Below are 22,837 nucleotides of genomic sequence, written 5' to 3'. Positions count from 1 at the left end.
AAAATTAAAGACACGTGAATGGAGATGAAGGAGGCAACATTAAGCCAATGTGGAGGTGAAGAAGAGCGGAGCAGATGGCGGAAAGTGGAGTGCCAGGGAGAAAGGGACAAAGATGACAAAAACAGATGGACACAACAAAATTAAAGGAAAGGGCAGAGTGAGGAGTGCAGGATGAAACCAAGAAAAGAGAGAAGATGGAGTGACCACAAAATTCAAATTTGCCCTCTCTTGGCCAGGTGATGATACGAGTAGAGCTGGACCGGTTTCCTGTGGTAGTAACCACGGCAACGGAGGTCAGCCATGGTTACAACTTCTTCCATGTGTAGAAAAAGTGTTGATGTGGACCTTCGTGCTGGTTGTTGGCGCTCCTCAAATTGTTGTGCGGCGTGGGCAGAAGGAGCGAGTGCACGAGCGCCACTGACAGTGACGATGATCTCACCGCTGCTGGCTTCCTGAGGCCGAGCTACGCACGCACGAGGCTGCTCTGACCGCCCCGAGGGCAAAGGTCACTGAGCTAACCCGCGCCGACATACACACTGACGTGCTGCGACTTGCACAAGCCGCCAGAGGACTGACACCTCGTTAGCTGATTGGCTGAGCTTTGGCTAATCATGATTACAAAACAAGCAGGACATGGAGGGCCTGTACAAACATAGATGGTCAACCAACAAATGAGTATACAGTAGGTCATGTGACCCGCCCTTTGCTGCCACCTTTTCTGTTGACATGCCGAGCACATTGCAAAAATGTGCCTCGTTAGCGGTGCTAATTAGCGGTCTCCATTAGGGGCGTTGTTTGACATTCAACATGTGAGGTCAGAACAGAACTGAGAATGCTTGAGAGGGATGATAACGAATATTTTTTAGCAAGCCGACCCATGTTCTAGAATGTCGCCTTCAGCTGGAATTCCCGTCTTCGACAAACATAAGCAGCATAAGGCGGTTGGGTGCTTGTGCTTTGGAATTAAGGAGCAAGACTGCCGATGTGGCCTCGTGGTTGTCCTTCACTGCACTCGTGGAAGGAACCCAAGAGGACTTCAATGTTGTGTGACCCAGCTTCCTCTCAGAAGCCCGGTGCTGTCATCAGCGCAGTTAGGGAGAAATATGGCCGACTCGGCTCAGGGGAAATATCTGCCGAGGGGGGGTGATTTTCCTGGAACACACTGCGTCGTACGGCTGATATTCATCATTCCATTAGCCGCCTTCTCTGCTGGTGGTCCCTATGTCGATGTGAGTGTGTGCTTGTGTGTTTGCACGTGCGTGCACACACGTGTATGTTTAGAAAGTTTCCCAGCACGCACTCGTGTCTTTCTAAATGGTTAAAACATTATGTTAAAAGCTGCCAGATCAATAACTCCAACTCCAATAAGCAAAACATTCTTCTAAATGGCTGTTGATTTCTGCGGGTGTGCACGTGCGCTCGTGCACTCGGGCTCGTGCATGAGCGCCGTGTGTACTGGATGTATGTGTGCTGCGAGCGCCGCGGGATGCTGGAGAATGTGACGTCTGTTCAATGTTCAGCCAAATACACCAAAGAGGCTTCCACCTCCCAAACGTCTGCTCCATGGGGGGATTTGTGCGCGTGTGTGTGCGCGCGTGTGTGTGCAGGTACTTGGGTACAAAAAATACAGTTTTAAGCATAGAGGTGTAAAGTAAGCATAAAAATAGGATATTCAGCATTATTTTCTGAACCTTTTTAGTGATAAGTTGATCAGATTGATGAATTTATTTGCATTAGCATGTTAGCATCCTTCTCTTTGGCTTTATTAATATGACTCCCACTCCAAGCATTCATGCGTTCATTCACTCTTAAAAGTTCTGACCCGGTTTCAGCTGGCGGTATCTTTCATGACCGCCTCAAGGTCCGGCTGGGGGGGGGGCGTTGTGACCTGCACAAATTTTTGATTGCAGCCAATCACCTTCGCTCTGGCACAATGAGTGACAGCAGTTCGGCCTTGTCCTTGGCATCGCCTTGGTACCAGCGCCATTAAATCACATGCTAATGCCAGCCTGCTTCGCAAAATGCTGCTTTGATCCTGGGGGGTCACGTGGCGCTCAAACTAAAAGAGTTAAAGTGAGGACAAAGACGCCAAGAAATCAGAGGCTACACTTTGACCTTTTCTGGCTGTCGACGTCCAACCCCTTCAGACAGGACCATGTCGGCCATCTTGAACATGACCTTGTTGTGTATGTCATTGGTTATGACGAACTGAACAACCCCTTCACGCACACACACACACACACACACACAACACAGCACAGCATCATGGGTAAGCAAAGGACACATAAGATAAGGTTGCAGCCCGTCTCACTCAGGAAAAACTAATCTAATTTCAAGCCCGATTGTGAACCCTTAAACGATTTAACTCTGAAACTGAAAACCTTAAGTGGCATCACGACTCATTTCGACCGAATCATAAAAATCTTTGGAGTCCTTCAGCAGACATTTTTCCCCTCACAAATGTAACAAATATGGACACCAAAGTACACCAAGATATGGGGTTTGAGTGCGGTGTGAACAACCCAATCAAACACCCTTTGATGGACATCTGACCTCGAAAACATCCTCGCAGACACACACACCAAAATCTGTGAAAGCTCCAGATTTCCTTTTCCTGCAAGTGTCCCAATACTTGTGTACACATGGTGTATTTACAGCTCACCATGTGGACTCAACCGTCATGCTAATAGAAAATTAGCACTTAGCTGTCAGAGTGGCGGGAACGTCAGTGTGTGTGTTTGTGTGTGTGTGTGTGTGTGTGTGTCAGGCCACTTCAGATGTTCCAACGATAACACATTTGAGACGACTCTGTTATCAATGTGACCAAAAGTGACGATCAAAGTGGCACTCGCACGTTAGCGATCAAAGCACCGCCAGCCTCGCGCGCACGCTCTGATGCTAACGAGTGGCTGACCCCGCCCCCGCCGCACTGGAGCTGCTATTTCAGGAGCTGCTGTGTCACTCGTGAGACATTAAACAGAAGTGAGGCTGCACACGGCACTCACTGTGACCTTCACGGTGGCCTCTTTTAACCTTCAGCAGCGATGACCCTTGACCTATGTGCCCAGCTCTGATTCCTCCTGGGGATTCATAACCTCTGACCTCTGCAAAGCTGCTGAGCTTGGAGGCATCAGCATCTAAAAGTGGAGCTGACGTGATGGTCACTTCTGTAGCAGCCATGCTAAGGTTAGCATGATAGCTTTGTCTGTGATTTTATACATCACCTTTATCATCAGTTAACATCGGTAGGATAAACTGTGTTCTAACACACACACACACACACACACACACACACTTCTCTCAGCAGAGGTGCCACAAAACAATCTCCCTCGGCAACAAGCACTGGGATACGGTTGCTATGGTGATGCTAAGTACTGGCTTCCTCCCAGGCCTCAGTTTACCTGAATGTTATAATTGAAGGTGCGTGCTTTGTGTGTGTGTGTGTGTGTGTGTGTGTGTGTGTGCGTGTGTATGTGTGATAGGAAACAAAATGGAATGGCAGGGGAACACACATACGCACACACACTGAATGAATCCCAGAATAAGCTCACCATGTTTGTCTTTGAGTCCATCTGTCTTTTCTCTGTCTGTCTTTGTCTCACAAAGTTTAGACACAATTAATGAACGCAATCATCAGCTTGTGAACTTTGAACTCACATTCTCTTCCTTACACACACTACACTATTTGACATTTTGTGTGTCACACATACACACACTATACACATCGTCCATAACGTTCTTCAGGTTTGATTCATTGTTGAAAACATCAATTCCTTTTTAATTTTACACACCTACTTTAACAGAATGTGTGTGTGTGTGTGTGTGTATGCGTGTGCCACAATCAGAGGTCCCCTCATTGGTTGGGGGGGGGGCTGAAGTGGTGTCCCTCCATTAACGCAGGCTGAGGTGTGTGTGAGAGATAACTGCTGGCTCTCGCCCTCTCACACCTCACACACACACACACACACACACGCCCACACACAACACATCCCACCGTCTGCATTTTCCAGAGCTCTCACTCACACACTCTTCATGTTGTCCTCGAGGTCCTAAAGCGCACAAACACACACTGACTGGAGCCATCAGACACACTCACATGCCACCATGTTGACTCACTTGTATGAGATGGATGGACCAGAGCGGGTGACGTGTGTGTGTGTGTGTGTGTGTGTGTGTGTGTGTGTGTGTGAGACGATACGGCCTTGCTCAGGCTGGGTGTCAGTCTAACCGCCATGAAGATGACTGTTGATAAGTCACATTGTGTGTGTGTGCATCATTTTCCCCCTCATCAGTGTCCACGTAGTTGTATTATCAGCACAATGCACTCATGGCATGCACATTAGCATTCTATTAACATCGATTGTTGTTGCTGTAATGTTTGTATCAGCAGCTCCTTGCTCTCTATGAAAGTACATTTCCATTGATTGCATTGCCTTTAATGTTGTTCAGCTTTTTATTATCGCATTAAGTATGACTTGTTGTTACCGTAATGCCTAAACAAGAGGGGCCTCAGCATTATTTTTGTCTCGCTCTGATTGGTTGTACATCTGACAAAGCAGACACTTGTTTAGTAGTTTGGTGGAAATATTGTGCATAGGGTGTTGAAGCCGCTTGGGTCGCCGGTTTGAACCCCCACATGCAGTATAGCCTGGCGACTCACTTTTCCTCTTCTCACTCCTCTCTCAAAGTCGATGTTCTCATGTCGTGTAAACATCCGTCATTCTCTTAGCGTGACGGGTCACGTCATGTTCCTGATGTTGCAGCGCGGGTTCTGGTTCTGATGGATGGTCATTTGTGTCACTGGCCGTGCTCCAGTGGATCAGCTGCGGCCGCGTGGGCTGCAAATGGATGTGATGGGATATGAATGTGGAATATCAATTATGATGAACGCTGTCCTCCCTGCCCCTTGCTGTGTGTTCCGTCCTCGGCTGTGACACGTGTGGGCGGGTCCTGGTCGCCCGGCGCTAACGAGCCTAACGAGGAAGCAGAGCTGCTGTTTGTGTCAGGAGAAGATGGAGTGAGGGATGCAGACCTACTTCCTGTGTTGTACTCTTATCAGTTGCATAACATCCTCTTGTTTACTTTGCTTAATCACTCATCAATTGTTTTTTGTAACCGCAGAAAGTGTCCAGATGGTTTTGAGTGCCTGAAAGCGGGACGGAACCCCAACTATGGATATACCAGTTTTGACACTTTTGGCTGGGCCTTCCTCTCGCTGTTCCGCCTGATGACACAAGACTACTGGGAGAACCTCTACCACCAGGTATCGTTAGCATCTCCAGCGCCGTGCTCATGCCTGATGCCGCCACGAACATGTTGTGTTTTTGCAGACGCTGCGCTCAGCCGGTAAGACCTACATGGTGTTCTTTGTGGTGGTCATCTTCCTGGGCTCCTTCTATCTGGTCAACCTCATCCTGGCTGTGGTCGCCATGGCGTACGAGGAGCAGAACCAGGCCACCATTGCCGAGGCCTGCCAGAAGGAGCGCGAGTTCCAGCTTGCAGTGGAGCGTCTGAAGAAAGAGCAGCAGGTGGCGTCGCGTCATTAGCTGAGCCACTTTCTGCTGGACGCTTTTACGTCATGTTAACTCCTCTCATCAGGCGGCGGCGCAAAAAGCCCTCGACTCGGACTCCATCATGTCACCAGAAGTGTCACCCTTTGGACCCCCGCTGGACATCATTGAGGAGCGGAGGCGGAGTCAGGCGCTGGTGGGAGTGGCTGACGTGGAAGCAAACCTATCGGAGGAGAAGCTGCTGCAGGTGGACGTGACAGAAGCCGGGAAGGTGAGTTTCTTTGAAGCTACTATATTTCTTGAAGAAGGCGGAGCTGAGTGAAGTCGCCCCCTGTGGGCCTGTGATCGAAATGCAGCTATAAAGTGCACAGCTGGAGGCCATGTCCACTTTTTTTTTTTTTTTTTTACACACTCTTGTTGTAAGACATCAGGATGTAACATCTGCTCTCCCACCTCCCCCTCTTTGCCAGCCCCTCCACCCGCTGCTGGCTCGATCCTTCTCCACTAGAACACGGAGGAGCAGTCAGGTGTCGTCCATTTTCAACTTCCGCCTCAGGAGCCGTGGCTCGGAGGCAGAGATGGCCGACGACGAGTACAGCGTTCCTGGCGATGTGATTGAGGGTGTCGGGGGACGGACGTACAGTGGCGGGACCTTCAGTGGCATTCTGCCACAGCCATGGCCCAAACGACGACCCAGCACTTACAGCACCGCCAGCAGGAGCTCACAGGTACTCGCACGTGTTTCTTTGATGCAAGACCACCACATAACGTCCTAATAGGATAATAACAAGGTGTGTGTGTGTGTGCGCACTCAGGTATTTTATCCCACTCTGAACATCAACGGGAAGCTTTTTGTTGCCATGGACCACAACGGGGTCTCACCACCACCACTGCAGGGGCAACTGCCTGCCTGCACCATGGAGAAGGTCAAGGAGGAGAGTGTGAGTGCTGCATGTGTGTGTTTGCTTGTCACAGTGGAAACAATGGTGGAGACTGCAACCGTCCAACACCCAGACATGTGAATTATGAATCAGCACTTTGCATACCTGCAGTATGATATCATGGGCTAAACACGCACACACATGTTCCAGCTCAGATAGCAGCAGACACGCAAACAAGCACAGCAGTTTGTGGCGTCAAAGGCTAAAAGAGCTGCTTGAAGTTGATGTTGGTCGAGCTCTCAGTCAGCCTGGCCACTCCAACCCCCCCAGCGATGAGGTCTCAGACCGAAAATGTCTTCAAAAGTCCAAGAAGTTTTGGTGTCAACGAGTCTCACCACTCAGAGCTGAGCTGGAGGAAGAAATGATGGCTCTGGTTGCCACGGAAATGTTACCATAGCGACCCACAGCTGCTAACTGGAGGCAAATTAGAGCACAACTGGCGGCCGTCGGCGCTTGTAAGCCTCCCTGACGGCGGCCTGGCAGACAGACAGGATGGAGGCGTTACCGTGGGAGGCGACCTTCAGGCCGTTGCGTCACGTCTCACTGGAGAGGCCGCGAGCAGGAAGTGTTATGTAACCACACCTGGACGCTTCGCCTCAAACTTTTTTGAAATTGTAATCAAAACAACAATCTGTCACATAATATTGAAGTCTTTTCTTTATATTGTGTACCTAATATAGTGGTCACGAGTGTGCGCACACACACTCACACTCTCAGCAGTGATTTCTCTGAATCATCGAAGACCAGTCATCACCTGCTTATGTTTCCTTCGTGAAACACACACAATCACGTAAACAAAGATTTACGTCAGGTCAAAGAGGTTGAATGTGTGTTTACGTGTGCGGTGGTATCACCACGGTAACAGAAGATGGCAGCTCATGAATTTAGCCTGGCGGTGTGCATGTAAGTTGTAAGTGTCGTGCACGTGTCAAGTCGGTGTGCGTGTGTTGTGCGTGACCAGGTCAGTGTGGCCCCTTGCAGGTTCCCACCTCCACCACAGAGCTCAGCATCGTGCTGCTTCCGCGGCCTTCATCCACGCACGGCTCTGAGCAGCGGGGGAGGGCGTTGAGCGCCGCTAGCCACCTCACGGACGCCATGGAGGGTGAGCACCACCACAGAACTCACCCTTTTCTAACTTGAGTGTTTGGATATGACATTATGACTGCTCTTTGTCTGCAACCCGACCCATCAGAACTGGAGGAGGCCCACAAGAAATGTCACCCATGCTGGTACGTTTTCGCCCACCGTCACCTGGTGTGGGAGTGCTCCCCCTCCTGGCTTAAGCTGAAGCGGCTGGTGAAGATCATGGTAATGGACCCCTTCCTGGACCTGGCCATCACCGTGTGCATCGTCCTCAACACGCTCTTCATGGCCATGGAACACTACCCCATGACTGATGAGTTCAATGGCATGCTGAGCATCGGAAACCTGGTAGGGACCCTCATTGATGGATGGGACTCACTTGTTCAGTGAGTGACACAGCTGGTGCGACTGATGCCACGTTGGCTGATTGCATGCTTGATGCAATATGTTAATTGCTGTACCTGAGGTGTGAAAGGCCCACCAGCCAGAGTGTTCACACCTGCTCGTGCCCACACACACACACACACACACAGTTCTGCTCAGCTCAGTCTAAGTGCAAAAAATAGTAAGTAAAGTTGGGCATTAGCTTTATGATGGCCTAGTGGTTTGTACAGTATGTCGGCCTCACAGACGGGAGACCGAGGGTTTGAATCTCCATCCAAATGGGTATTCCCTGGGTACCTCCTGCATCCCAGAACCATTAGGTTATTAGGCTAATTGAAGACTCTAAAATGTGCTCTGTGATTGTGATTGACAGGGTGTAAACCACCTCCCGCCCAAAGTCAGCTGAGATGGCTCTACCATCTGAGGCTCGACCTCAGCCGCGACCATAATGAGAACAAGCAAATGATCAGTTACAAGTTAGTTCCAAAATCAGTTTCAAAATGGTCAGTCCTTGTCATCCAGGGTCGTCAACTCTTGCTGCAAGATATGTGAACATGTGATAGCATGTAGCATGTTCATGTATTCCACAACAACTTTTATTGACTCTGATTGTGTCAGCACAGTCATGTCCTAACATGATCCCCCAGGCGTGCACACACACACACACACACACACACACAGACGTGCTGAAAGGCGAGCTAAAGGCAATGCAAACATCTGTGAGGATTACAGGATTTATCCAGTTAACAATTTAGCAGCGCTGCTCTTTCAGTCCTGGCACCATGACTCAGCTTTTTTTCCACTCAGACATGAATGGCTTGAAAGTTTGCAGCGTTCACAGAAGAAGAAGAAGAAGAAGAAGAGCGTGTTGACACCGCACTGTGCACATCATACCATGTGACCTTATGTGACAGCAGCAAGCTTATCGACTGTGTTGCTCTCCTTTGAGATGTGATGTGGATGTGAACACAACAGCAGCAAGCTGAGTCCATAAAATGAACCTTTAAGTCTCGCTAGCTAACTTTCATTTCCCTTCCTCGCTTGGAAACATTTTAAAAAAATAGTACATGTGTAGTGAACTCTAAGTGCTCACCTCATTCATGCTGCGATGATGAGGATGATGCCGCCATGGAAACAGTACTCTGTTCATTCACACACGGATGATGCACCATCAGGACCAACTGGAAATGTCCTGTTTCACCTGCTTTAATAAACACACCTTTTGTTGTCCGGCTTCTTGCTTAAGTACTTCTCCACCCACCAGGTGTTCTCAGGAATCTTCACGGCAGAGATGGTTCTGAAGATTATCGCTCTGGATCCATACTACTACTTTCAAACGGGCTGGAACATCTTCGACAGCATCATCGTGTGTCTCAGCCTCATGGAGCTCGGCCTGTCCGACGTGGAGGGCCTCAGCGTGCTGCGCTCCTTTCGCCTGGTGAAGCCCGCTTCCTGCCACGATGCTTTCACAGTGGAAGCCATCACACTCATGGCTGCCATGTTTCTGTCTCTTGTTCTCTCGCAGCTGCGTGTTTTCAAGCTGGCTCGCTCATGGCCCACCCTTAACACCCTCATCAAGATCATTGGGAACTCCATGGGTGCTCTGGGCAACCTCACGCTGGTCCTCGCTATCATCGTCTTCATCTTCGCCGTGGTCGGCATGCAGCTCTTTGGAAAGAACTACCAGGTGACCTCTGACCCGCTGGTCTCCGTGTCTCATGCATAAAGGCGGCGCATAGTGACATCCTTCCTCCTGCTCCTCCCTCAGGACTGCGTGTGCAAGATCTCCAAAGACTGCAATCTTCCTCGCTGGCACATGAAGGACTTCTTCCACTCCTTCCTCATCGTCTTCAGGGTGTTGTGCGGCGAGTGGATTGAGACCATGTGGGACTGCATGGAGGTCGCAGGTCAGCCGCTGTGCATCCTCGTCTTCATGTTGGTCATGGTCATCGGAAACCTGGTGGTGAGTGACCTATGAACCCAGCCCGAGCTCCGCTCCAAGTCATTTTAGGAATCCCTTCATCACGTGCACACACACACACACACACACACACACACACACACCAGATCATCTTCTTCCACATGAAGAGAAGAGAGGAAAGATGTCTTTTGATAACAAGCTGTCCTATCGTCTTCCACTGTACACAAACACACACAGTAGCTCAGCTTACTGTGAACTTTATCCCATGAAGCTGTCACATGTCTGGACTTCCATCATTGTATCAAAGTGTGTGTGTGCGAAGGTGTGTGTCTCCATTGTAGGGGCTCAAAGCAGATGGGGGGGGGGCGCTAATCAAACACACACTTATTCTTCTCCTGTCAGCAGCAGCAACTCTATCTCCTCCTGCAGGGGACGTGCTGACCTGACTGGATGAATATGTGCAGCACAAGTATGTGTGTGTGTGTGTGTGTGTGTGTTCGGCTGCCGCGGGTGAGCAGATGTTTAGTTTGCTGTTTCTCGTTATGACAAACGAGCAGGTGAATGTGTTTCCCTGAGCCAGCACTTCACCTGCTGAGCACCTGCCTCGAGACGCTTCCTGCCGCGGCCGCTGCTTTCCTCTTTCTTCCCGCCTCCTCTCCTCCACCCCTCTCTCGCTCTCGTTACAAACGTTCTTTCACTCCGTCCCTTACGCTGCAATCCATTTTCCCAGGGGGTGCTTTGCTCACGGTGGTTTGTTGTGATGAGGAGGAACACCAAAAACAGATCACGTTTCTGCTCGTTTGTCACCTACCTGTGTGTGTGTGTGTGTGTGTGTGTGTGTGTGTGCGCGACAGAGACTACCTGAGGTGAACTTTATTAAGTTCATACAGAGAGGTTTGTTCTAATCTCACAAACCTACGGTATCTGACAAAATTGTGTACAGACCTCACATTTCAGGATTTTATTCTTCTTTCTGGTCTTCTCAACGGAAAAAAGGTACTATAGAAACCCTTAAGTATATCCAGCTGTACTTTCTATAGTGAATTGAGAAGATAAGCTGGAATAAAAACACTGTGGCGTGGTGTGTTCGCTGCCTGTTTGTTTATTGATGTTGTTCCCACGTTCAAAGGCTCCTCCATTCGCCCAGTCTGTGGAGGGGGGGCATTGGTGGTGCGGCAAGGTCATTGGCGGAGCAGCAGGCCAATCAGCGGCATTGATCTATTGCTGTCTCCCTCAACCCCAGTCCAATGACACCTCAGTACTTTGGGTCATTGAAAGCCAACATGTGACAGCAAGATACGACTCTCCCAAACACACACAGACACCGGTGGATTGGATCGATATGTACACACACAAACACACACGGGGTCACAGATATTGACCCACTGGCCCAATTTGCTCTTACACAAGCAAGATTGGAAGCGTCTGGATGCTGGTTGTTACATAACACATTTGCTTCTCACTACGTATTGTGCTGTTGTGAAGGTGACGCACGTGCACACCGTTCACAACTTGGCACATTGGGTCACACCTGTGTGAATGTTTACGTACTGAAGTAGCTGTGAGCATCCTGGTGACATGCACATGCTTTGAAAGATGGCTGCACCTCGCTCACACACCCACACAGTAGGGCGATAAATGGGAAATTAATTACTCAATAGTTGGTGTTTTAATATTAGTGTAAATATATTATTGTATACAGTATATAGATCACAATAATGTTGCCCAGAGGAGTTAGCGTTAGTGTAGCAATAGCGCCTCTGCTGGCTGCAATCAGGTAGTGCACATCATTTGTCTTCAACGGCTGTTAATGAACAATCAATTCCACACAATGGATCCTGTGTTTGACGGTGAGGGGTGTTTCGTCCACAGCTGTTGAACCTCTTCCTGGCGCTGCTCCTCAGCAGCTTCAGCTCTGATAACCTGTCGGCGCCCGACGACGACGGCGAGATGAACAACCTGCAGATCGCCATCCATCGGATAACCAGAGGCTTGGGCTGGTGCCGCAGACAGGTGTGCACAGGTGCGCCTGCCTTGCTCCATGCGCTCGCTCACCTCTTTGTGTGCCATGCAGGTGGTGGACTTCTTCAACGGAAACCTCAAGCGGCGGCGCCAGAAGCGAAAGGAGGCCAAAGCCATGATGAAGCTCAAACGTCTGAGCAGCATCCACACGGAAGCAAACGGCGCTGTCATAGGTAGCGCACCCCCATCTGACGACGAGCTCCGCCCGCACGCCGTGCTCCTTAACCACATGCACCTTCCAGGCCGCCACGTGGAGAAGTACGTGGTGTCGGAGGACGACAGCTACATGACCAACCCCAACCTGACCATCAGCGTTCCCATCGCCCCCGGAGAGTCAGACGTGGAGTTCCCCGACGAGGACGAGGAGGACGAGGAGGAGGAGGTGGGCCATGACGACCAGAGTGAGGACTCTGAGGAAGAGGAGGGTGACCAGCATCAGGTAGGGTTCTACATCTTGCAAAAACACACAGGCGCACACGCACACGCACACACAGTAGGAGGCTTGAAGCAAAGCATTATGGTCCAGCATCTTCGCACTCTACAACATTGTGTGTGCGTGTGCATGTGTGTGATGTCAGCAGCAGGACATCCCTCTTTGCATCTAACTTGAAACGACAGATTTGTGTCGTGGTTGTGTGTGTGTGTGTGCATGCGTGTGTGTGTGTGCGCGTGTGTGTGCGCGTGCGCTGACTCAGTTGATTATCACGGGTCATCCTTAATCATCTCATGCACCTGCTCTCAGTTGACTTCCAACTTCCTGGATGGAAGTTCCGCTCCTTTGGATACGGCAAATGCATTGAGCCGTCAGCCAATCAGATGAGAGGTTAAAGGTCACAACACTTTCAAGACATTAAAATTTGTGCTTGTAATTTATATTTGAATGTACTTATGTTAGAGTAAGTGCAGACCGCCAGGTGTGGAGGACCGGACCTCTGTTGCCCCCTCCCTCAGTCTGCAGCAGGCGACCTTTAACCCCAGTAGAGTGCAGGTGTTCTCTGCAGAGACAGGTGGCAGGACACGCTTTGATTTGTCTCGTCTGACGTGAGACATCAAAAATGTTCTACATCCTTCAAACATTACAGTCCATGTAGGCCTCCAGGCAGACACACACGTGCACTCGTCTTGTTATGATCCACGTCACGTGTACGCAACATGTGATGGTATCATGTTGTCAGCAGAAAGATGACATCAGCCTGTCGGAGGGCAGCACGGTTGACCTGAGGAAGCCCGGAGAGGAGGAAGACGAGTACTCTGAGATGGCCGAAGAGGCGATGGACCCCGAGAACTGCTTCCCCGACAGTAAGAACCACCCGCTCGCCCATATGTGACATCCACATGACATGTGACACAGGCGTGTTACGCATGATGCTGCTCTGTTGAGAGCTAGCGGTCCTGTTAACATGTTGTCGTCATGTGATCAAAGACGATACATGAGGTGCATTCTGGTTGTTTCTTGTGTAGTCAGCCCGTTAGTCATGACGCAAATGGCTGACTAGTGTGGCGTCATTAGGCAGTGGCCCCTCCCCCACTCGCCCCCATACCTTCATCATGAGATTTATGGTTCTGATCCAGGTGAAAGCAGCACCTGGCTTCCCTCCTGACTCAGCGGCTCCAGAGGACGTTTGTCTTCATGGTGACCACACTCACGCTTCTGACTTCACACTTTACACTTGTGCATGCATTTTTTTATTTGGTCCACTTGTTTCAGCGGTGCTGCTAAGGCCAAGAGGCTCAGACAGAATCGGGCCATCCAGCTGGGAATGCCACATAGGATGAATCCACATTTTTAGCTGCAGTGACTCTCTCGGTGCAAAAACCTCAAATAATGCACACAACCCTTAGCTAGGCTGCTTCGCACTCATTATTTGTTGATGTGATCTGTGAGGAATATTTGGACCCGGTCCTTGGTTCCTCACTCCACCTCTTTGAGCCCGCTAATACTTTTTTAGAAGAAAACAGCTGCCGTCGTGTGGCAAGGCGCCGCCTGCTGGCACCGCTGGGTCTGCATCCTGGCTCGGTCTCTCATCCCGTCACACCGCATCAGTACCGCCAGCACGCTGACTCAGCACTGGTTCCCCGGTACCTAGGGAGCCTCTCAGAGTGGGCCAGCTGCTCACATAACCCCCAAAAAACAAAGGGGGCCATCTGTGAGGCTGGGATTTTTTGTGGGCGTGGCCAAGCCAACGCCATTTTTGAAAACGAGCACCTTTTTATATCATTCTTTTCCCGGAAAATAGATTTATTTAATTTCAATCCAGCGAATCTCCATGTGTTGTTTTGTAGTGATTATAATTAGCTTATGTAGTCCACTTATTCAGTTTAGTTCATAAAATAAATATATTTATATAGACAATGTTGTCACGTCACCATTTGCTAATTTAATGTACAAGAGAGCATGTTGTGCGTAGAGCAGCAAGTGTGTGTGCCGGGCCATCTGGAGCTTACAGAGGCCTCCACACTTGGCAGGACGTCCAGCTGCCGCCGGCTTGCTCACCGCGTGCTCTCTGCTTGGTCTGCGCTGGTCCAGTTTGGAGAGCACACGCGATGTTCATCATCATCATCATCAGTACAGACAATATGAACACTTCAAATAGTAGAAGCAGTACATGAAGACAAAACAGGTTATCTGTGTGTGTGTGTGTGTGTGTGTGTGTGTTGGCCTGAAGTGCGATGCCGCTAATTATTCACGTCGCAGGCAGAAAGGTCAGCTGAGCGGGAAAATCCCAGCAAGTGTTCAGCAAGCTTTCAGATAAGTGAAGGTCACAGCGATGTTTTTCTACTTGTGATGAAGAGCGGCACACTCGCCGCCAGCGTCACGCCGCACTCTGCTGAGCTCTGCTAATTTGCTGCAAGTTTGCACTTTTCTCCTTCCTCCGCTCCTCGTGAACCTTGTTGTTTGCTTCCGTCTCTTCTCGAGCGGACCAAAGTTGATTTTTCGGTTTAAGTCATGACTAAATATGTCAAGCTGTCAGTCAGCCGCCAGGCCGACAAACCTTCTAAACAATGCTAAGCTAAGATCCGCGCTAATGTTAGCATTGACAGAGTGATTCACCGTTGGCGTCCTCGTTATGTCGCTGTTATCTTTGCCAACACGCGTGCACACCTTCAGTCACACACATGCAGAAAGATCAAATGTATTTGCTCGCATGCAAAGCGAAGGACCCACTGAACCTTGGTGACGCACACACACACACACATGCAGTGCCAGCACCGTTAGATTATCTGCTTCATTAGGCGTCTAAATGCCACCTCTTTGGCTTAATGCGACGCCGCACACACCACCGGACTTTTTTTATTCCCCCCGTTCTCAGATGGAAGCGTGCCACAGTGCCCCTGAGCGACACACATGGTCCACTCGCGTTCAACTAGGACCCTGGTTCTGAATGAAAAGCAGCATGTTTGTGTGCGGCACACGGTGCGTTTAGGTGTCGCTCAGTCACATTGCAGCGGGGATCGATCAACGGCTTTTTCTGAGGGGCGCTCAATGCGGTGAGTGAAGGAGGCGTCGGCGGCGTGTTGATTTAATGAAGCGTTTAGCGCTGCGTTCAATACGGGCGGGGGAAGGGGATTTCTGTCACACACAACAAGTGTTGCTGATTGAGTGCTGGATCTTTAAATCACTGAGGCCAATTAGTAACCGTGGCAACACAGAGCTTTAATTAAAGTGGCAATCAGTGTGTGCCACAGGAAGCCTTCAGTGATGCCAGAAATGCTGCCGGTAACCATGGCAACTTGGCAGCCATGTTGGAAGACTCAAAATGCTAAGAGTAGTATGGACGTGCGTTCATGAAGCTCTCGTGATCTTCCTGTCCATCACCATGAGTGATCCATTTCTCTGCCTCCATCCAGTGTGTGTGTCCAGGTTCCACTGTTGCGACGTGGACACGACGGCGGGGCTCGGGCAGGTGTGGTGGAGGATGAGGAAGACGTGCTATCAGATTGTGGAGCACAGCTGGTTCGAGACCTTCATCATCTTCATGATCCTCCTCAGCTCGGGCGCTCTGGTCAGACTCGAGCTTAACTCCGTTCAGAGTGTGTGGGACATGTTGGTGATGTCCACTCTTCCCCCACGCAGGCCTTTGAGGACATCTACATTGAGCAGAGGAAGGTGGTCAAGGTGGTGCTGGAGTACGCTGACAAGATCTTCACGTACATCTTCATCTTGGAGATGATGCTCAAATGGTTGGCGTACGGTTTCAAGAAGTACTTTACCAACTACTGGTGCTGGCTGGACTTCCTCATTGTGGACGTAAGTTGCCGCTCGCCATCTTCTAATTGGCCGGCGCCAAGTGTCTCACCTGTCCGTCTCCTGCAGGTGTCGCTGGTCAGCCTGGTGGCCAACACGCTGGGTTATTCTGATTTTGCCGCCATCAAATCGCTGCGGACTCTGCGTGCACTTCGACCCCTCAGAGCGCTCTCCAGGTTCGAAGGCATGAGGGTAAGACGCGTCCTCCACGAGCAGGTCGGACACAATCAAGCGTTCCCCGCATGTGACGGCGTCCTCATACGTGCGTGGGTGCAGGTGGTGGTCAACGCACTGATCGGCGCCATCCCGTCCATCATGAACGTGCTGCTGGTCTGCCTCATCTTCTGGCTCATCTTCAGCATCATGGGCGTCAACCTGTTCGCAGGGAAGTTCGGACGCTGCGTCAACAGGACGGGACACATTTACGACGCCGGATTCATCAACAACAAATCAGAGTGCGAGGCGCTCAACGACACGTCGCTCTACTACTGGACCAAGGTCAAGGTCAACTTCGACAACGTGGGCGCCGGGTACTTGGCACTCCTCCAAGTGGTGAGATGTTTTTACTTCTTCTTTTCCCCACTGAAATCCGACTGGAAGGATGAAGTCTTAATGGCTCCATCTTCATCCTCCCTCCATCCTCCACTAAGTGAACAAAGACACTTTACTTCATGGTCTCCATCCTCTCATCAGCACCCTCGCTCCAGCTCGTACTTTAGCCTCCGCCGCCGCCGCGGGCGTTCAGCACGCCGCCAGTCAATCAGCCCTGAGAGGCTTTTATTTTTAGAGCCATTAAGTAGGCAGACATGAAGAGCGAGGAGGAGTAGGATGAAGAGGAGGGCAGCGAGGATGAAGGGAGGGAAAATGAGAGGACGAACGGGAAGTGCAAAAAAACGACATGAAGATGAGGAGAAAATGGGAGATCTGTTGATTCACTGCGAGAACTTGAATGAGCGCCGTCTCCTTGGCAACGGGTCGTTAGGCATCTCCCCGTGTTTGGCTGGTCGCCGTGGCAACTAGGAGCATTAGCGTCTGAAGAAAGCCCCAGGCTGTGGAAAGTTTGTCAGGAGGAAGGAAGTCCTTAAAAGGATGTGTTGATGGCTGTTGCCGTGGCGATTAGACAGCCCGGGTGTTTCCTCAGAACCTTTGCCCTCTTTGCCATGGCGCCATCTACAGGTCACATGGGAGCCTCACTGTGTTGTCTTGTCTTGAAGGCCACCTTCAAGGGCTGGATGGAGATCATGTACGCTGCGGTGGACTCGCGAGCCGTAAGTCACAACACCTCCTCCTCATCTTCAACACCCAATGTGAACATGAAGCATGTCGCCCGCAGGTGGAGGAGCAGCCCATCAAGGAGATCAACCTGTACATGTATCTCTATTTTGTCATCTTTATCATCTTCGGCTCCTTTTTCACCCTCAACCTCTTCATCGGAGTCATCATCGACAACTTCAACCAGCAGAAAAGAAAGATAAGTTTGGGCCGCTGACCTCCAACGGAACGGTTTCAGTGTCATCTTGGTGGGTGAAAATAATGTTCTGATGTCTTCTTGGCAGCACTTAGGAGGGCAGGACATCTTCATGACCGAGGAACAGAAGAAGTACTACAACGCCATGAAGAAACTGGGTTCCAAAAAACCCCAGAAACCCATCCCCAGACCGCTGGTTGGTACCACATCCCGGTCACACCTTCTCACTGCACAAGAACTCGCCGACACGTTCCTCCTCTCGCTCTCGCAGAACGATGTGCAGGGCTTCTTCTTCGACCTGGTGGGCAAGCAGGCCTTCGACATCATCATCATGGTGATGATCCTCCTCAACATGATCACCATGATGGTGGAGACGGACGAGCAGCCGCCGCAGATGGAGCACATCCTCAACAACATCAACCTGGCCTTCATCGTGGTCTTCACCGCCGAGTGCATGGTGAAGATCGTGGCGCTCAGGTGCTACTTCTTCACCGTGGGCTGGAACATCTTCGACTTCGTGGTGGTCATTCTGTCCATCGTCGGTAGGAACGCTTTGTCACTCTTTGACCGGGGCGGGGCGGAGGGCTGCCTGGGCTGCCTGGGCGGATGTGCACGTGTTTTTCTTAGTCAGGGTGAGCCATCCGATCCAATAGCAGGATGTCATGTCATGTCATTCTGACAGTTATCTGTCAACTCAGTGACGGCCTGGGTGGCCTTGATGCCCCCCCCCCCACCAAGGTCTCGTTTGGGCACGCAGTCACAGACGGACATGGGGGCGACTCACGTGACACATGCACAGCCTAAGCAGTTCATTTATCCATCACTGTTCATCTTTCATTTCTTCCTCTTCGCTTGCTGCAAGTATGTGATTAAGTGTGTGTGTGTGTGTGTGTGTGCGTGTGCGCATGTGTCCACACTGAGACGAGGCCGCCTGGGGGAGGTGAAGGTAACAGCAGCAATCAACGCTGCCAGGGGGCGGGTCCCTGGAGAGAAATCAAACATGATTGACCTGTTACATCAACTTGTGTGTGTACGTGTGTGTGTGTACGTGTGTGTGTGTGTGAGGGTGGGGGGGTGACAGGGGGAGGGAGCAGGAAGAGGAGTTTCGTTGATGTACGAGGCGATTCCCACTCCTCTACCCCGCCCCCAACACACACACACACACACACACACACACAAACCATGCTTGCCTTCCATTCCCTTCCATCACCTGCACCTCACATGATGAAAGGTGTGTGTGTGTGTGTGTGTGTGTGCGTGCGTGCGTGTGTGTGCGTGTGTGCGCGTCCGTGCATGTGTGCAGCTGAGGGGCGTCAAAATGCGTGATCGTCACATAAAACGGGTTTAGCGGAACAAAGGTGTTGATCTCACGGTGCTGTCCGTGTCCCCAGGCATCGTGCTGGCCGACATCATCGAGAAGTACTTCGTGTCGCCGACACTCTTCCGGGTGATCCGACTGGCCCGCATCGGGCGCATCCTGCGTCTTATCCGAGGCGCCAAGGGCATCCGGACGCTGCTGTTCGCCCTCATGATGTCGCTGCCGGCCCTCTTCAACATCGGGTTGCTCCTCTTCCTCGTCATGTTCATCTACGCCATCTTTGGCATGGCCAACTTCGCCTACGTCAAGCGACAGGCGGGCATCGACGACATGTTCAACTTCGAGACGTTCGGGAACAGCATGATCTGCTTGTTCCAGATCACCACGTCAGCCGGCTGGGACAGTCTGCTCAGTCCCATCCTCAACAACTCTCCCGAGGAGTGCAACCCCAACATCCCGCACACGGGGACCACCCAGCGCGGCAACTGTGGGAACCCGTCGGTGGGCATCACCTTCTTCGTCACCTACATCATCATCTCCTTCCTCATCGTGGTCAACATGTACATCGCCATCATCCTGGAGAACTTCAGCGTGGCCACGGAGGAGAGCACCGAGCCGCTGAGCGAGGATGACTTTGAGATGTTCTACGAGGTCTGGGAGAAGTTCGATCCCGAGGCCACGCAGTTCATCGAGTACGCCAAACTGTCTGACTTTGCCGACTCGCTGTCGGAGCCGCTGCGCATTGGGAAGCCCAACAAGATTAAGCTGATCTCCATGGACCTGCCCATGGTGAGTGGGGACAAGATCCACTGCTTGGACATCCTCTTCGCCTTCACCAAGCGCGTGCTGGGTGAGTCGGGCGAGATGGACGCCCTCAAGCAGCAGATGGAGGAGAAGTTCATGATGGCCAACCCGTCCAAGATCTCCTACGAGCCCATCACCACCACGCTCAGACGCAAGCAGGAGGATGTCTCGGCCGCCGTCATCCAGCGCTGCTACCGCAGACATCTGATCAGGCGGCAGATGAAGGCCGCCTCCTTCTTGTATCGCCAGATCACCACTCCTCGCCACGCACGGGCCAACGGCGAGGACGACGGCGCCGAGGAGGAGGCGGAGTCGAGGGAGGAGGCGCCGGAGAAAGAAGGGCTGATCGCCACCATGATCAGAGAGAACTACGGCTCCGGGCTGATCGGGATGGAGCGCTCCGAGACCGTCTCCTCCACCTCGTCGCCCCCCTCGTACAACAGCGTGACGCGAGCCACGCCGGACATCTTTCATCCGCTCGCTGCTAAGATGGAAGCCAGCGGCAGCGAGCCGAGCGAACACTCGCGGACGGCGGGCGACGCAGTGAGAGAGATACCGTAGACACAAGAAGCAAAAAATGTTCTGAACGACAACTTCCTGCTTTTGTTCACTGAATGTACGGCGGCCTCGTAGTGAGTACCAATTTACTACCTGGAACGATAGCTCCTGCCCCCTGTGGCAACTCCTGGAACTGCAGGGGTTTCTTCAAGAACAAAATCTGTCAACTCCACCTTTTCTCGTGTGGACCTAAAGTTCGATCCACCTCTGACTCCCACCCACTATATCGCCGATGTATCCGTCATTTATCCGCCGAGAGCAGCGTTAGCGACGTTAGCTAACTCGAGTGTTTGCGCCTGCCGCGGGGAGACCACATGAGGATAGCGGATATTTTGGTAGTAAAAGTTTAACTTTGTTGACGAGTCTTTTAATAGCTGTACAATGATTACTATTTTTTATATTTTTTAGAGTAAGTTGAAAACAAACTTTGCAGTTTGCCTCTTTGCTGCTGCGATGTTTGAACGGACAAGAGGAAGACATCTTTTTCTTTTCTAGTTGTGCACTTTTTATGTCACCGGGAAAAAAAACTCTTGGCATCGTCACATATTTAAAAAAAAAAAAAGCTCAAAGATGAAATAGTTTTTGGCTTTTGTTCTCATGGTCACTTTCCTGTTGTTAACCTTCGTCGTGGTGTTAGCGCAAGCTGCCGCATACGTTGAACCAAAATAGACGAGAGTGCGGACGAGAAGGTGACAATCAGCAACATTAGTTCTTTGGAATTGCACGCCTGGAAAAACCTGTTAACAGACATTCATTAGTCATGACCGCGCTTATTGTTGTTCTCTATTCAGCTACATAAGGAAGCTTGTTCGTCGGGACAAAGTAGAGGCCTAGACTTCAAACGTTGAAATCGAAAGCATGACGCAGGTTTTTCCGGCTTTTTCCACTTCCTCTTTCCCGAGCTAAAGTTTCATTCCACGACAAATAACTCTATTTGCACACAAGACATCGAGTTCCTCCCAAAGAAAGGTTAATTAATCATCAATTGAATGCATTTGTCTTATGTATTTATTTATTTATTTATGCGTACGTTTCCTGCTCCGTTTTATACGAAGATACGGACATGATGCGCCTTTTTTTGCACAGAGACAAAAAAACAAACAAGCGTGTGCAGCAATAACGGTTAGTCGAGACCTCCGGAAGTCGACATTTGAGAACAACAACACCTTTCTACCTTCCAGGGTCTTGTCACTGTACGGTGAAACAGGAAATGCACAAACGCGCTGGCGCCTTGACTGCCAGTGTTGGCTCTTCTTTGTGTCAAAGTGGTTCTGTTGTCCCGCCCGCCTGAGGGGTCTAAAAAAAAAAAAAAAAAAAAAGGAAAACAGCGCCACCTGGACTTTTATTTCTACTGTTGAAAGTAGAAGGTTCTTGGGTGTAAATAGTGGACAGGTGAGCGCTGTGAGCTGAAGGGCTGTTTTCAACTAGCAATAGACCGCGAGTGTGCCTGCCACAACAACACTCCACGCCATTGGTTGGCTGCTCATGTGACCGCCTGATGAGCGTCTGTCATCACTTTGCTTTGTGTTCATTTAAACAGGAAGTTAACAGTCCCCGCCATCCCTGTGACCCCGCTTCTGAGCTGGCTAGCCCCAAAAACATGTGGTGTAAAACGTGTAAGTGTGTTGCAGCTCCCCTGCTGGCAGCAAGTTGTTACTGCGTGTTAAACACAACCTGATTGCATATTAAATATGAATACAATAAATAAATATAGATTCATAAATATTACTTTATGTCATGTCCTCAAACTAGCCTTTTCGTGAACAAAACATTTAAAAGAATCCAAGGAGGAGAAAAACCGTTTAAGCACATTTTTATTCGTCAGCCAATAGGAAAGCTTTAAAGTGTCAGCAGCCCCGCCTCCAACACGGTTGATTGACAGCTCTCACTTAAGGAAGCTTCCATCGTGTTTGTACTGGCTGACGGCCCATCTGGTGCTAGACCTCCATTTCCCTGCTTCAAAATTAAAGTTTTAGTACTACTTCTGTCCAGTAGGTGGCGGTCAGGCGCCTATTGTCGCCGATGAACCCAAAAGAAGAGCTCGAATTGAACGCAATACAACCGCCATGTGTTAAAATGGACGATAATTTGACTTTATCATTACCACTTGGTGTCAGCGTGGTTTGTGAGCTTCATATCAGCGATGTGGAGAACCTCATATCTCCAGAAAGTTGCCTTGTCGGTGACAGAGGGGTGTTGTCTGTCAGTAAATGGGGGGGGGCGGAGTCTTCTATCCTGACGCCATCTTGTGTCGCCGCTGTATTTTTGTTTGTTTGTTTGTTTTTGCCCGTTTTAGACGTTTTTAACGCCAAGTCACTCTAAAAGAGGTTCCGGAAAGCCTAACTGGATGCGAGTTACTTCCGATCTTTTGCCAGTAAAATGTTTGATGGAGAAAGTTGTGCCTCAGTGACCCGCCCCCTCGTTTCCCCAGGTGTTTTAGAGACAATAATTATGATGATGATTACGATATATAAACTTTTTAGTACTTTGAGTTGTAATACTCTTTAGTATTTTGCAAATAAATGTCTGTATTTAAAAGGAAAAAACCCTGCTGTAATAAACCAGACACAAACGTACCATTC

General features: G+C 50.4%; 1 protein-coding gene across 10 annotated transcripts in view; it reads left to right on the top strand.

The window, feature by feature from the left end:
• LOC131108624 (sodium channel protein type 4 subunit alpha B-like) overlaps positions 1–22,816 on the top strand; it is a 42,644-nt gene extending 19,828 nt beyond the window's left edge. For 4 of the 10 annotated variants that reach the window (XM_058059778.1, XM_058059777.1, XM_058059779.1 and 1 more), the window contains 21 exons: positions 5,122–5,263; positions 5,331–5,528; positions 5,599–5,781; positions 5,981–6,238; positions 6,326–6,451; positions 7,433–7,553; positions 7,644–7,882; positions 9,183–9,356; positions 9,444–9,605; positions 9,687–9,881; positions 11,712–11,852; positions 11,914–12,300; positions 13,037–13,160; positions 15,711–15,865; positions 15,937–16,299; positions 16,384–16,659; positions 17,322–17,375; positions 17,441–17,578; positions 17,667–17,771; positions 17,847–18,117; positions 18,967–22,816. In XM_058059778.1, coding sequence (XP_057915761.1) covers positions 5,122–5,263; positions 5,331–5,528; positions 5,599–5,781; positions 5,981–6,238; positions 6,326–6,451; positions 7,433–7,553; positions 7,644–7,882; positions 9,183–9,356; positions 9,444–9,605; positions 9,687–9,881; positions 11,712–11,852; positions 11,914–12,300; positions 13,037–13,160; positions 15,711–15,865; positions 15,937–16,299; positions 16,384–16,659; positions 17,322–17,375; positions 17,441–17,578; positions 17,667–17,771; positions 17,847–18,117; positions 18,967–20,258 — 5,104 coding nt within the window. In that variant the 3' untranslated portion in view covers positions 20,259–22,816. The remainder of the gene's footprint in view (positions 1–5,121; positions 5,264–5,330; positions 5,529–5,598; positions 5,782–5,980; positions 6,239–6,325; positions 6,452–7,432; positions 7,554–7,643; positions 7,883–9,182; positions 9,357–9,443; positions 9,606–9,686; positions 9,882–11,711; positions 11,853–11,913; positions 12,301–13,036; positions 13,161–15,710; positions 15,866–15,936; positions 16,300–16,383; positions 16,660–17,321; positions 17,376–17,440; positions 17,579–17,666; positions 17,772–17,846; positions 18,118–18,966) is intronic. The other 6 variants (XM_058059781.1, XM_058059787.1, XM_058059785.1 and 3 more) reach the window with 5 other exon arrangements.
• Positions 22,817–22,837: the final 21 nt, after the last annotated feature.

Source organism: Doryrhamphus excisus, chromosome 21 (genome assembly GCF_030265055.1).
Source record: "Doryrhamphus excisus isolate RoL2022-K1 chromosome 21, RoL_Dexc_1.0, whole genome shotgun sequence".
In the NCBI taxonomy this organism is placed as follows: Eukaryota; Metazoa; Chordata; class Actinopteri; order Syngnathiformes; family Syngnathidae; genus Doryrhamphus; species Doryrhamphus excisus.
This window is presented reverse-complemented; position numbering and strand designations above follow the sequence as displayed.